The sequence below is a fragment of the Cylas formicarius genome, unplaced genomic scaffold (assembly GCF_029955315.1).
Source record: "Cylas formicarius isolate icCylForm1 unplaced genomic scaffold, icCylForm1.1 PGA_scaffold_3__17_contigs__length_32017465, whole genome shotgun sequence".
In the NCBI taxonomy this organism is placed as follows: domain Eukaryota; kingdom Metazoa; phylum Arthropoda; class Insecta; order Coleoptera; family Brentidae; genus Cylas; species Cylas formicarius.
The window spans coordinates 22,557,287-22,573,106 of NW_026844326.1; the positions used below are offsets into that span (position 1 = coordinate 22,557,287).

The 15,820-nt window shown below is 33.9% G+C and overlaps 1 protein-coding gene across 1 annotated transcript; it reads left to right on the plus strand.

Annotated features, from left to right (window-relative positions):
* The first annotated feature begins 2,643 nt into the window (after nucleotides 1–2,643).
* On the plus strand, nucleotides 2,644–15,805 carry LOC132700081 (uncharacterized). Its single transcript, XM_060667200.1, has 14 exons — nucleotides 2,644–2,897; nucleotides 2,947–3,134; nucleotides 4,788–4,883; nucleotides 5,908–6,145; nucleotides 6,201–6,379; nucleotides 8,542–8,730; nucleotides 8,784–8,922; nucleotides 11,902–12,123; nucleotides 14,287–14,471; nucleotides 14,567–14,662; nucleotides 14,727–14,964; nucleotides 15,018–15,196; nucleotides 15,248–15,436; nucleotides 15,487–15,805. Exons 1-14 carry the CDS (start codon nucleotides 2,687–2,689, stop codon nucleotides 15,625–15,627), a joined length of 2,490 nt encoding a protein of 829 aa, XP_060523183.1. The 5' UTR covers nucleotides 2,644–2,686; the 3' UTR covers nucleotides 15,628–15,805.
* Nucleotides 15,806–15,820: the final 15 nt, after the last annotated feature.

A 15,820-nucleotide genomic window follows, 5' to 3' on the forward strand; every position in this document is an offset into this window, starting at 1 on the left:
ACCAATAAATATCTTCTATTAGAAACAGTTAACTTATAATGTTTAAAAAAATTCAAAATTTAAGATTTACGTCTTTTTTATTCCTTTAGCAACCAACGTGAATCACCCTGCATGTCGATTACAAACATACATTTTGAATAATCACTTTATGGTATATTTTATAATATACAAATATTTTCAAATATTCGAAACAGAACAGTTCAGGACTATTGTATGACGAAAATTGGAATACATGTTTTGAAACTTATGCAAAGGAGGTCAATATATGTATAAAAATATAATTAATTTTCCTCGCTTGATGAATTGAATTGAATCAACAACTTTTTTCTCTATCTCTATATGTAGGCTTCCGCTTCCGCCATCTTTACGGCAAATATGTTTATACTGAGGGCACAGTATATAGATTTTATTTCATTGTGCGCATTTGGTCGATATTCAATAGTTACCGAGTTTGTCAAAAGGGAACGCCAGTAGTATTTTATCCACAACTTGTATTTATGATGTCTGTTGCCTTTAATTTTATTTTCAAAACTATACTCCAAAATTCGTTTTTCGTTCCAAATTGTACTGTACACACAGACCCTTATTTGCGAGTAGTAGCATAAAGAAGAGTTTACTCTTCCTGCACTCCACGCTGTACAAGATCACTAACGTGATACATAAAAATTACAAGTTATAATAAATTATACTAATAATAAAGAAAATTCGGTTATTATTCGATTTAACAGTTTCGAGTCGAGTCGATTTGATTTGATTTTTTTTAACTCCGCTCCTTCTAATGCGTACAGTTAAATAATACAATCCATTATGGGATCGTCAAGAAAGAAATAAAAAGATATTACATTGTAATCTACAATACAAACTAATGCAAAGGACAAATACATGTTAAAATATAAGAAAAAACAAATATACAATTAAAGCAAAAAAACATCAAACAGAGTTTTATAAGATAAAGCCTCAAAAACTTGGAAATCTCCGGACGTTGGAAAATTCGTACAGTGTATAATATGATTTTTTAACAAGGAACTGACTGAGTTTTAATTTAATTTTATTATTTCATGCCAATTCTGCAAAGCTAGGATCAAGTCGATACAACTGTGAGCTTGATACCCTTGCTATGACTCTGATCACTGGAGTTCGTGCCACGAAAAATTAATGTGCTTCATATGCTTGTCCCCCGAAAATTAAACCGGAGGACATTGCTGATTGAAGCCCGTGGTATACTAACTTTAACAGTTCAACAAAAATAATAAGTGCTCTTTTTGGATAGAATATTATCAGTATGATGAGTCCATAAGAATGTTTGATCAACATATAGTCCTAAAAATTGATTATTTATTCTACAACGAATTATTTTCTGTTTTTATTAAGGTACTGTAATTCATAGGGCGGTTTTTCGTTCCAAATTGTACTGTACACACAGACCCTTATTTGCGAGTAGTAGCATAAAGAAGAGTTTACTCTTCCTGCACTCCACGCTGTACAAGATCACTAACGTGTCAACAACAAGTCCATTGTTGCTCCACACGTATTTGTAGCCTTTGGTCTTCAATTTTACCGCATTCTTTAACAGTTCATAAGTTGGTTTACACAACTGTTCGTTGATAAAATTTTTGTTTTAGATTGATTATTAAACACAGTGTTGGGTCCAAAGGACCCGTTTGTTTTCTGAGGCGCAAAAGCTCTGTAGCCTGGTTCTTCTCTTTAAAGCTAATAGAAGTCGATGGTCGTCTAGTCCTAGGCCTAACAATTTTTAGAATTTCAATACGATCTTCGGTTATGCAACTATTTACTTGCTTTATTACCTTTAAGGATTTCTCCTTAATCGTTGCGTCACCATCTTGATCGTCATATGCTCCATTTACAAGTAACTTCTTTCCCATTCTCTCCACTTCCATATCATGTAATTTGTACTGCAACATTTGGACATCAACCCTCAACCCTCGTCTATCATCTCGCCCATAACTTTATTTGTCTGTTTTTGATACTCATACATGGACTTACAGAAACCTAGACATTCCTTTAAGGTTTTTAAGGCTTGAAATTTCATTCTTAAGATCAAGTATTAATAGACGAAGTGATTCATCATTATCAACACTGTGCACCCTGGTATGACTTGCATTTATATTTGAGGAACACTGCGCTTCTCCCAACGATACTGCAGTCTTCCTCCTACACACGCCATATACCCAAATTTTATTTCCTTCAGCTATCACTCATAACCCTAATTCGCTTAATTTTACACAAATTGAGTGATGCCCTTTGCCACAAGTAGAATAATATATCTTGCTACATGTCTTGGATACATTTTTTAAACATACAGTGACGGTTTTCAAAACGCCCGAAACTTGAAAAATTTTTTACGAAGTTATTTTCAGAGCTGCATAAATGATATTATAGCGCAGGCGAATATTGACGTACAGATAAAACTATATAATAAACGTGTGAAGGATTGTTGTACGAATCGGATATATTATGACCTAGCGGCAAATGATCAACAGCAAAAAAATAAGACTTGTGTACAGATAAAAAATTCTGATTGGAAAGTGAGGCTTTTAAGTTTGTTATCATGTTTATCCTTTTAGTATTTTCCTTGAAGCAATTAATACGTTACAGACGATAATCGTATAATGCGAATTGAAATAAACCGCTTAGGAATACATTTCCTTATTGCGTTGCCGTCAACATGAAGTGGTCGATCATCATAACTCTTTACCGACTGATCGAAGTGTCTAATGCAATCGACCACGAACATCGACAAAATTTGGAGGTCATCTACGAATGGGCCCAAATAGAATTCGCTTATCCTAGCGAAGAAGCGAGGCAAAATGATATCGATTCCGGAAACTTCGCTGAAGGTTTCGTTCAACCTTTCGACGTACAAATATACCATAAAGGTAGGTGAGCCGACAGTCCATTCTTCATTCTTCATTATTATTGTTGTAGAAAAACAAAGGGAAGTAATATTTGTAACGACTGCGCGATACAGGGATGGCATTCCTGCCACGCTCAGCATCGTAACCGACGAGAGGAGGAAAGGTAACCATATCCTCAAACCGTATCCTTCTTGGGAGTGGCATACCGATCCAAGAAAATGCAAAAAGCACAGGATCGTATCAGTTTACCGGGCATTTGTGAGTGTTTTACCTATTTAAATAACTTGAATGCAAAAACGTTGAGGTAAGGACCAATCATGTTATATCTAAAGTTCCAGTGAGAGTTATTTTATTTCAAGATCCGCTCCACTTGTTTGATTTCTACACTTATCATTACAAATAACAACATACAATGTTTTAAATTAAGATTTACATTTTGCGCCTTTGAAAGTAACGAGGTTTTTAGTCATTTGAGAAAGAATTCCGAAGGGAATGGGAAATGTCATTATATAGTTTAAACAGTTCATCTTCAGAAATTCAGAAGTGTCTTCTAAACAATTGCTATTTCGAGTTAGGTGTATAATAATTATGTTTGAATTGCGTTGTTGAGTGTTGATACCGCTGTATTGGAATAATTAGACCTTAAAAAAAGAGGCACAGGGGCTTAAAGTAGAATAACTTAAGAGCAAAACGGTTTATATCTGTATTGACGTTTTCACCCATCATTTTAGAAATTTTAACGCAAAAGGTGGTCTTGAACGGGATCGAGTCTGCTTGCCTAGCCATAAGAAGTGGGGTTCAACCATGTTAGCTCCTGTTCTGTTTATTATTTTCACAACAAAATTCCTAGTAAATATTGTCACATGCTGACGACAACCAGTTCTGACCTTGAACGAATTGACAGAATTTCTAAAGATCATGGTGTGCTCTTAAACATAAAAAAATGTTACTTCTAAATTATGCATAATAATAGGCAACATTACTAGGCCATTAGAAAAAGAAGCAAACAATTTGGAGTTAATTTGAACACTAAATTAACCAAAACTTATAGCTTATACACAAACGGCTGTTCGTGCTCTAAAAGGTTTGAATAGCCTAAGGAATTTTCTAACTTTAATCTTTAAATAAGGTTTTTGTTCTTGCTTGACCGGTAACTCTTGGCTACTGGCTCTTGTATATAATAATGCGACAATAAATTATTTTCGAAATAACCTAGAAACCTAGTTACTTTTCAAAATGATGACCATTTTAGCTATTAGTTTTGTTGGAGGTCTTTTTTTCTTTTTATATACAAACAGATACTTAAAGTTTAGACCACATGTGAATTTTGTGATACGTCTTCTGTTTTTTGTAAAGATAAGTGTAGAAATCAGCAAACAGATACGTATAAGTATTGCATTTGTACATATTTCTGTTAACAATCTTGTCACGACAGCCCGGAATAAAATAGAATAGAAAACGACTGAAGCGACATCTATATTGAAAAATTGAATCTATGATAAAAAAGGGCGATCGATATCTTTCTAAAATCTTACATGGTGACATTGCTTTGTAGTAATAAAAAAATATCCACTGAAGCACTAATGGTACTAATAAATATATCTAGGGTACTTAGTTTTAATGCATTTATAAATCGACTAAAACACTCAATGTCGATTTTCATTACTATCTGCAAAGTTAAGTTGTTTTCTTTCTAAAAATACTATTTTAAAAATATATGGTGCTCGTTTGCCGTGGTGTAACGAGTGATATTAAAATCAATGCAAAAAAATTGTTATAGGTTTTATTGAAGTTCTAAAAAAATTTGATTCCGAATACTTTTAAGAGACATTGTCTCTATAAAAGAACATTTTTGAATTAGACCCATGTGATCTAAGATATTAAATTTATAGGTAAAAAATTTTTTTTTAGCTAGATAATTGCGACAGAATGTGGATTATAGATACTGGCAATATCGAACCCGAAATAGTTTGTCCCCCGCAGATTCTACTCTTCGACTTGAAAACTGTGAGTTTTTCCTCGTGGTTACTGATGACAGTACATGCATGCTTCAATAACATGTTTGGAGAAAAAGTTAAAACTTTTTACCAGAGCAACTTGTGTTTCTATGGGTATTCATTTTTCGTAAATTTCGTAAATTCCATTTATGATGATGATGATTATGACACATTTAAAAACTCTTAAAAAGATGGGCAAACTTTAAATAAATATCAAATTATGCCCAGAAAAGGTTTAAGTATAATTGAAAATATACACGCTATTCACATGTTAAATGTTCTGTCAACTTTTGAGCATATTTTAAGACAAAAACTTCTTATGAATGTATGTCCCAAGCGTCTTAACTTTTGACATATAGGGTGTTGAAGTTTTGAGGAAAAAAATTATTTTTTCTATTTTCTGAAAAAAGAATCTACATCTCTTTGTGCAATTCGTATAATTCACCATTTTGACAGATTTTTTTAGAAAAAATTAATAATATTAAACTGACTCAACGTCACACTGAAATAAGATAAAAATTGAGGTACGTTTACCAAAACTAACCAAATAAGTAATCAAAGTGTTATTTGAAAATGATGTTTATAAATTGTAATTTATTCCAGGCCGAGCTCAAAAATTATTGGTCAGTGTGTTCAAATGTGGCGCTATGAAGTTAATTTAATTTTAATCCTGAATCAAGATTAAGGAAAATGCCAGAAGTCACTTTGTGCACAAATAACTGGTCTATGCAAAAAAAATATTCACCTGAAAAAATATCTGTATCGAACCATTTTATTCTTCAAAAATATGCTATTAAAATAGCGGACGGGTGCCGCTGGTAGAAATATAAAGAATTGTTACGCACTTTTATCAAATTTCACAAAGATATCTAGAACCCGTTTCTAAAATAATATAAAAAAAGTATATTTTAAAATTAATTTATATGTTTTAAAGTAATCTTTTAAAAACTTTTTCATATTCCTTCAAACCCGCTTTAGTTTTCATTTAGACTGATAACAGATTAGAACATTTAAATTTTCAACCCGCCCTTTAGGATAAATTAATACACTCCTACGAAATTCCGGAAGAACAACACCAAAATCGATCACTTTACGTAACAGCGAAAGTTGAGGTTGAAGACCCACTAGACGGGGGTAAGAATTCATTCCTATACGGCGCAGACTCCGACGGATATTCCCTAATCGTCTACGACTACAAGAATGACAGATCGTGGAGAGTAGATCACGAATCGTTTTTACCCCAGAAAGATTACATCTTATATGAAATCGCCGGTAATTGCAGCTTTTCTCCTACACTTGCTTAAAATGTATTATGTCTATATCTTAGAACGTGAGTTTAATGTTTCCGATGGAATATTGGGTATGGCGCTGGGAGTACCGGGAGAAAACAGAAAACTTTTCTACCACGCGATGTCTTCGGAAACGGAAAGCTGGGTTTACACGAAACACTTGAAAGATGAACGTTTGTTCGCCGCGCCTGCGTCGAATATTAGCCATTTGTTTCACGTGCGTATACCGGGTTGAAAGAATTTCCATTAGAAGTATATGCAGAAAAAATAATAATCCCCTTTTACAGATTGGGGTTGTATTAAAAGTAATGCCTATTCTACAAATGTTATTTCTACTCGAACCACATACAAGCAACATACGTAAATAAATACATACAAGTTTTATGTTTGGGTCAAATTTAATCGTTATTCTATATCGATATTGACCAAGGGTCATTTATAGATGATAGGAATTATTCTTTTTCAATATAAAGTCAAAAGCTTTATACGGAAAAAGATTATAACATAAGCAATTCAACACTAAGTTTAAAAGGTCCTATCAATCTTAGTACCGAATCTGAGGAGGCTGGTATAGCAATTTTGAATTTAATGTTTCATTGTGTCTGCTCATTTTTTCCCCTTCCACGCTTTGCATCTTTTTAGCGACTTACCATGATATTTTTGAACGAATGTCCTTATTTCTATTTCCATTTAAAATAATTCCCTGTATTTTTAAATTATATTTAATTTGGAGAATTTTTTTGTGCCACGTGGTCTACAACATATTTGGTAGAAAACAAAAACTTAAGTTATGCAAAAAATTTTAAATGAGGCTATCGTGTTTTGTATCTAAAAGCATGATGTAGACTTTTCAACATAAAATGTAAACAATTAACATAATGCAATAAAAGCAGTAATGGAATTTTTGCAAATATTCATAAAACATAAAAAGTATGAACTACTATGAAAAGTCAAAATGTTTTACAATTAAAAGTGCCATTTTTATGATAATCTGATAAACTGCATTTTACCGGTTCTCTCCAAAATTTTTGAAAAAGTTTTATACAAACAGCTATTTAACTATTGCATTGTTAATAACGTCATACCCGAGTGTCAGTGTGGGTTTAGGCAAGATATCAGTACTTCGGTTGCTTTTGTTGGTTTAACAGACGATATAATTTCCGCTATTGATAAAAGAATCCATACTGCACTCATACTCTTGGAATTTTCAAAGGCTTTTGATACCGTTACTTCTATTCGCAAAACTTGAATATTATGGACTTTCACAACAGTCGATTGATCTGGTAACATCCTACTTTTTTAGCAGATTTCAAAAAATTATGTGTAGCGGCGCGGTTTCAGAGCGAGTTCAGATTTTGTCAGGTGTTCTGCAGGGCTCTATCCTCGGACTTCTGTTTTTTATTATTTACACAGCTGATATTTTGATGACCTTGCGGCACTGTAAAGTCCAGGCCTATGCCGATGATACGCAGATTTATTTTCACTTTAATCACTCTGATTACGAAAACGCATCCAGGTTAATAAGCGAGGACATGAATATGTTAAAACAAATTTCCTCACAACATAAGCTTAAAGTTAATCATCCTAAATCTAATTTAATGCGGATATTCGTATTGATCGTATCAGGCTTTCAGTGGTCAGCTCTGCGAAAAATTTGGATATTATATTGGATACCGAGTTGCGCTTTAGGGAATATATTAAAATCCTAATTGAAAACTCATATCCTTCATTAAAAATGATATACAACAGTAGACATATACTTAGTTCTCCTTTATATGTAATTTTCGTTTTCACAGATACAGATTCTCGTGAAAGAATAGTATTGTAGCTCTCAGTTTCTGTCAGTATATATAGTTTTTTTTTTATTTATCTTAAGTTATGTTATACCTCTATCTTACACCATTATGTTTTAATTTTCTCATATAATTTAAAAAAAAAATTGTATAATGATCCGATGATTTGTCGGAACTTGTGAATATGTATATGTTTTTTTTTATTTGACTAATAAAAAAAGCCGTTTATTATGTATAAAAATATTTCCAAACCTTTTAAAATGAATTCTAAGCATTTTACATATAATTAGTAATTCGATAAATAAAGGGTAGGGGCATAGGTATATTTTTTAATTTATCATATTTTACAAAGCCAGGGTTCTAAATGTCAGGGAACTTCCCGGTATTTCGCTGTATTTCTCATAATCAAATAACTTCTATGTTCCACCCTGCTAGTGTATCGAAACTAAAGATCATAAACCAAAATTTAGTTAAGATATCAATTATAATTAATATTAAACAAAATCAGTTGCAAGCTTAATGCACCGTACCTTTTAATTTTTAAAGAATTAATTCCCGGATTTCTTGACTAATTATCGTTCTCCAGACGTTTCCTCAAGGAAGAAAGACCCAAAGCGCAGCCGAAGCGATCGATAAAAATGGTATCATGTACTTTGGTCTACTGAAAGACGTGCAGATTGTCGCTTGGGATACGGCATCGAAAAACTACGGACGGGAGTACTTTAGGGTCGTCCAGGAAGATACGGAACGGCTTCAGTTTCCTAGCGGAGTTAAGGTGAATTTTGAATTTTCGACAAAGCATTGGTTAATTAGATGGAAGCGTTGCAGGTTACCAAAAATAATCACGGCGATGAATTTTTGTGGGTATTCGCCACCGCCTACCAGAAGGTGGCTTCCACCAATCTTTACACGAACGAAACCAACTTCAGAATCCTTTGCGGGAAAATTTCAGACTTTGTATACAATTAAACTCACAGTGATTAATTTCGATTGTTGTTGTTAAGTAACAAAAAATGTAACATGAGTTTTTGTTTTAAAGGCTTCTGTTTAATTCAATATATATCAAATGTACATCATTTCTTTTCGGTCCATAGCAAGGGAGCACATATTTTTTACGTTTATAATACACCTTGGCTAGAAATATTTTTGTTCCTTATTTGTTTAACATTAACAGCTGCCGTTTTAAGACGCGTATTAAATTAAAAAAAGGAATTTATGTTGGAAAAATTATAAAAATGATTATGTCATATCTGTCATATTTTAAATGAGTAATGCTTTATTAAAAGAAATTGCAAATATCTTAAGAATCATAAAGCTCTGATATCTCTATATAATTCTTTTCTACATAGCAAACTGAACTTTCGAATTCAATGTACGACGTACAAATTAAACATCTTGGTTTTACAACAAATAGTCCGATAGAAAAATTACAACTATTGAGAAATAAGACGAAAATTTAAAATAATTACCCTGCCTACCTTGTCACACCTTTTAATGGCCACCAAACAGTTGACTATACTGTTTGGTGGACTCTCCCTGCCTGCATTAATTTTGCGAGTTCCAAGACTAAACTTAAGAACCAGACGCTTGTTTAGTATCCAGTATCGTGGATCGAATTCACTATGTGGTGATACTTTTTTAATATTATTTTTATTTAAAGGAAATGTAAACAATTCTTTTTTGCCTCTATATATGTTCACAGCCTCTTTGATTTTTCTTACTGCAATACTACCTTCATTATAATTTTTTTTTTGTTGGTACCATGTACTGTCTGCACCTAACTTTACAATAAGTAAATAATAATAAAAAAATAATGTTTCATAGAGCTTTGAGTATTTTATCTATTATATATACTATTTTGAAGGTATTATTTAATGACAAGTTGATGAGGAGTTACCCACAGTGTACGAAGGTCTTTTTTGCTAATCTAGGCCTGCAAAAGACGTAAAATTTTAGTATATTATGCAACAAGTGTGGTAAACGGCATTTGAGCTACGAGCTTATTTGGAACAAGCGTAGCGAGTCACTGAACCCAGAATTAAAACACCTTACCTCTAATAATTTCCACATTAAAAATGTTAAGCGTTCCATCAAAAAATACACTTCACCACAACCCTTCAATAACAATGAGGACGAAAGCAATCCTACACTTGCCATTGTGGTCCTTCCTTTCATTCAAAACATCACAACACCACCAAAGGTTATAAAGAAATATAACGTCAAAACCAGATTTACCACTTGTCCAAAAATCTCTCAACATCTTCGGTCCTTCAAAGACAAAATTCCACTTGAGATGGCAGGAGTTTACAGCATTCCATGCATATGCGGCCAAGAATACATTGAAGAGACCGGACGAAAAATATCAACTCGACTCAAAGAACACGAAAGAGCCGTACGACTAAGACAAATAAACTCATCAGCTGTTGCGGAACACACTCATGACAACGGCCATAAAATTTTATTCGATAAAACTAAATTTAATAAAACAATTTAATGAAAGTAGCAAAAAACTTATGTGCATAATTCGTTTTTAAATCGGAACAGAGTAACCGTTCAATTAATACTGTTTTGCTACATAACAAACAATGGTTAGAGAGTCGTTTGACCATTAATGGTATATCTAATCGATTAAAGAACAATATAGCTGCGAAAAGTAGGACTTATCTCAGATAATACTACTGATGAACTCGCTCTTGCCAATCAATGAGGGAAAAGTGTAAAAGAGACATTGCTACAGTAAGTAAAATTGTGGCCTCTCCAAGAGTGCCACTAAATAGAGCGAACAAGATAAAAACTATCGTTACTCCCATTAAGGTTCTCTTAAAAATGAGAGCCGAGAAAACATTAGCCTCTTTTTGTTGAAAAATTACCAGCAAACTTGAAAAACACACAATGAGTCTCCCAATAACAAATGTACGTAATACTTTAAGAATATATTAAAGATGTAGCGGTATATCTGATACATATTTTTTTTTAATTTTAGTGTTGTTGATGTTTAACTTTGGTATAGCGCATACATTTAAAAAAAAAGTAATAACATAAGACCGCCCTATGCATTCCCATTGAGTGTTAGCGAAAAATATGATTTAATGTTTTGGAATATGTTTGTTTCTTATAATTCAACAGCATTTAACTGCAGAACTTACAAGACCAGAACGTAGCAGACTTTTGCACGCTTAGATTAAAAAAAGACCTACCATAACATAAGAATGTGTGCAAGAAAAAAAAAAACATTAAAAGAGTTTTCGCACTACTCAAACCTTTTAGAAGGTAGACGACGAATAGTTTCGTTTTCAGGTCGGAGAAATGGTATTTCCAATTCAGATCAATCCACAATTGAGTATTTTGGAGCAGAAAATAGAAAATTATTTTTAGTGCTGGATATTTTAGTTTCATTTGTTAACCAGTTTGCTGATATGCTTTTCTAAATGGAGCTGACGCCTTAAAGTGATATTTTGAGCACGTTTGGCAGGTGCATATTTATATATTTATATTTACTGAGTGCTGCAATTTCTACGTCACCTATAAAAATTATAAAAAATCCGCTGGTTATGTCGATCTAAATTAGATAATAATAATAAAGCAGACATTTGTTTTAACATCGCATAAAGATTGATAGTTACACGTAATCGAGACCAAGAATGCACATTCAGGGAAATAACGCTCTCAAAGCGTACAAATTCCCCTTCAATTCGCGATAACTAGAATTGGGAAATATACTTTTCGAACTCGCTTGGGGGGAAAACTGTTTTACCGCGGAGATTTAATTAGGTTTTCGCATCGGCGCATAATCATAAGCACACTGCTTATCGTGTATTAATTATAAGTTTAACGGTTCACGGAATTTTACAATGAAACTATAAAGGAAAAAAAACATGCATTGGTTTACACAAATCGCACAGCACGACTGAACGAGATACGGTTGGACGAAGTTGATGCGGTATTATTTGCGCGGGTACAATGAGATTAACGACATTTTTGCTTGCGATTTGTGCCAGTTGCGTAGCAGTACATCAACGCCCAGCCCTCAAGAATTTAAAATTGCTTTACGAATGGAGTCAGTTGGAGTTCGATTATCAAAGCGATGCTGCGAGAGAGGCCGACATTAAGTCCGGAAATTTTGTAAAGGGCCAGGTGCAACCCTTTGATGTTCAAGGCTACTTTGGTGGTAAGTACTAGTTGGACTTCTATAGAAATAGAAATAAAATTAGAATCTTAAAAGAATTAGAATTTGAAATTATACATTATATGTTCTATATCATCTATAAATTGGAAATTATATTACATAAATTCATTTTTGCTCAAATTAGAAATCTATCTAAGCAACAATATGGTGTGTATGCAAAAAGATGCATGTATCACCAACTTATGTTCCCTGTCTTCTTATGTTTGTGACTCTCAGAAGAAGCAAAGCCAAGTTGACGTCATATACAATGCCTTCCACAAAGCATTTGACCATAGATCATCAGTTACTGATTGGAAAAGCTCAAAAATTTGGTTTCTCCGATTCGCTTATTTCAGTGTTGAGGTCCTATCTGGTGCACAGTTCGTTGAGATTAAGGGGTTTGGATAAGTTCCTCTTGTTCCAACTTCTGGTGTGGCTTAAGGTTCTAACCTTGGACCTGTTCTGTTCAATATATTTATAGATATCTTTGATCATATGCGACAGGTTTACCTACGCTGATGGCCTAAAACTATATCACTGCATTGCATGACTCTCCAGCCCATCAATATTGTCAGTCAGTGGTGTACTAAAAATAAATTGCATCTTAAGATCAACCAGTTTAATGTGGTTTGTTACCACCGCACAAAAACTCCTATAGTCTTTAAAAACAATATGAAAGGTACTATCCTGATTAGACTTGCCACTGTAAAAGATCTGGGGATTTTTTTTGGCCAGACTTTCTGTTTTGTACCTCACATTACTAAAATGATTTCCAGTGTAATGCAAATTGTTATTTAACAGATACGTAAGGTCCAAGCTTGACCACCGAGCCAGGTAGTACGGTCACCAATATATTACTGCCACGCTCAGTCGAGAGTGTGCACAGGAGCTTACTGGTCTTATCCAGAGAGGGGAGTTGATCATGATCTTCTGCTGGGAAGGTTCACTGCACAGCACTTGCAGTCCGTTTCATTTGTCTACAAGTTAGTTCATTACGGTTGTCCGTTTCTTCTGGAGACATCAATCAACTTCCTTACTGCAGTTACCCAGATGCAATATTCATTAACATTACGTGTGTTACCTTCAACAAAGTATCATCGCACTCTGCTCTATATTATGATGATCTCCGGGCGATACTTCGGCAACTTCCATTGGCGTAGAGTTATCCGCACTACGAGTCTTTTTCTTTTCTTTCTTCTTTTTTCCTTTTTTTTAGTTACAAGATTTGTAGATTTAAGATTAGTTTTTACGTCCCCTGTGTATATATATTGTATGATAAAGTGCTAATAATATTATTATTATCATCTATTGTGCTATTAGATTTGGCAGAATTCTAAATATTAGTATATACTACAAATTTCATAAACGACACATATAGTCAGGAGGGTGTTTTTTAATAAACGAATGGCTAAAGAAATTAGACCATCAGTTTTTAGAAATATTTCTGCAAATCAACATGAATAGAATCACTGGGTGACCTCTGACATGACCATCAGAACTGACAAATATCAAAATCCCTTTAGTGGCTATCTATGTGAAGGCCTGGTGAAAGACATTAAATTTGTGTTTACGCTGCAGTTCACTATATTTTAATTGAATTTGTTGTTATTATTAATATAGTCCTTATTCGTGAGGTCACGAGCCTATGCATTATAGAAAAAAACTTAAATATGCTAGAGGATAAATAAAATTGGACCTTTAAATAACATTGGTATCATGGCTTCTAATAATTTCTGAACGAAAAATCTAAATGGATTAAGAATAAATGCAAAAAGAAAACAGGTGAACGGCTAACTTCACTAATTTAGCACCTTGTATGTTTATCCTATATACTCTACCCACATTTTACTATTTAAAACTGAAGAAAATATAACCTCCTAGTCGTCAACATTTCTAGCACATCGACTTATTCAACATAACACCAATGATTTTTTCGAGATTGTGGGTCAAGTTCACAATTCGTTTGTTTGAAATTTATAGCAGCTACTAACGTTAATATTAATGAAAATAATAATAATAGCAGAATTTCTGGACGCAGCGAGACGTATTATTCTTCTGTTTATATTAACTCATGACTGGTTTAAAAATTAAAATGCTAAACTTTTTGAAAGAGCCTCCGACCATATTGCATATGTTAATCGACCATTTTTTTTATAATTTATTCAGCTGGAAAAAATGTTATCTTTGTAACCAGCGCTAGATATAGGGAAGGAATACCGGCTACTCTAGGAACAGTCACCAATAAAACTCGAAAGGGGAATCCGATTATAAAACCGTATCCATCGTGGGAATGGCAGACCGAACCACGTCTCTGCAAAAAAAATAGAATCGTATCAGTCTACAGAATATTCGTAAGCATCCCTTGTACTTACTTAACGATAAACAACGATAAGATATCCTTTATTCGGTAAAATACCTCAACCAGCAACGGATTTCGTATTTCCAGATTGATGAATGCGACAGACTGTGGGTAATTGACAATGGAAAAATTGGAGAGGAACAAGCCTGTCCACCATTAATTCTTGCATTTGACATGAAGACGGTAAGTTTAGACGAATGTTATAAAGGCGATTACATAAAGAAATCTACCAAATAAACTTTTTAAGGATAAGCTGTTGCACAGCTACGAAATTCCCGCACAGCAACACCAAAACGTATCCCTTTATGTAACGCCTATTGTCGAAGTAGAAAGTATCACGAATTCCTGTCAAAAAACATTCGTCTACCTCGCTGATTCTGATGCGGGTTCCTTGGTTGTCTACGACTACGAAAATAATAAGTCCTGGAGTATCAGGCACGAAACATTCCGACCAGATCCCGTCTTTAATAAATATAGGGTTGCCGGTAAGCTTCAACCTCAATTATGTTGTAATGGATGTAACTAACATCATCTGCAGGTACCACTTTCGAAGTAGCAGACGCAATCTTAGGTATGACTATTAGTCCTCCAGGAATGGACAGGTTATTATATTACCATCCGATGTCATCAGAAAAGGAACACTGGGTTTATACAAAGTACCTTAAAAACGAATCGTTGTTTCTTAAACCATCGCCCGAAACAATGAAGCTGTTCCAGGTACGGAAAACTCATCCAACTCCGTAATGATAATGCCATTTCTTTTGATAGACATTTCCAAATGGCAGGGGAACGCAAGCTGTTGCGGAAGCGATGGACAGCAAAGGCGTGATGTATTTTGGTTTACTCGAGGACGTCCAGGTTGTTTCTTGGAATAGTAAGACGAAAAATTACTCCAGAGAAAATTTTCGTGTAGTGGACGACGATCCAAAAACTTTGCAGTATCCCAGCGGGGTTAAGGTAAACGCAGTGCATTTTTAGTCCCCATTACTAAAGACATTTTCCTTTAGGTTACTCTGGACGAAAATAGTCATGAATGGTTGTGGTTATTGACGACTGCCTATCAGAAGCTCGCTAGCGGCCAGTTGAATTCCAACGAGACCAACTTCAGAATACTCACCGGGAAGATTGCAGAATTTAAATATAAATAGTAACGCCACCCGACAAGACTTGCAAGTTAAAACGTGTTGAGTGTTTATTTAATTGTGAATTATGAAATCTGGTTCTAATAATTTTAGTTGATTGATACTATAGCAATGCTGTAAACAACTAACAAGATAAAATTACAAATGAAATAAAATACTGAGCAGCGCATTTAATATTACATAACAGCTCACAAGGTAA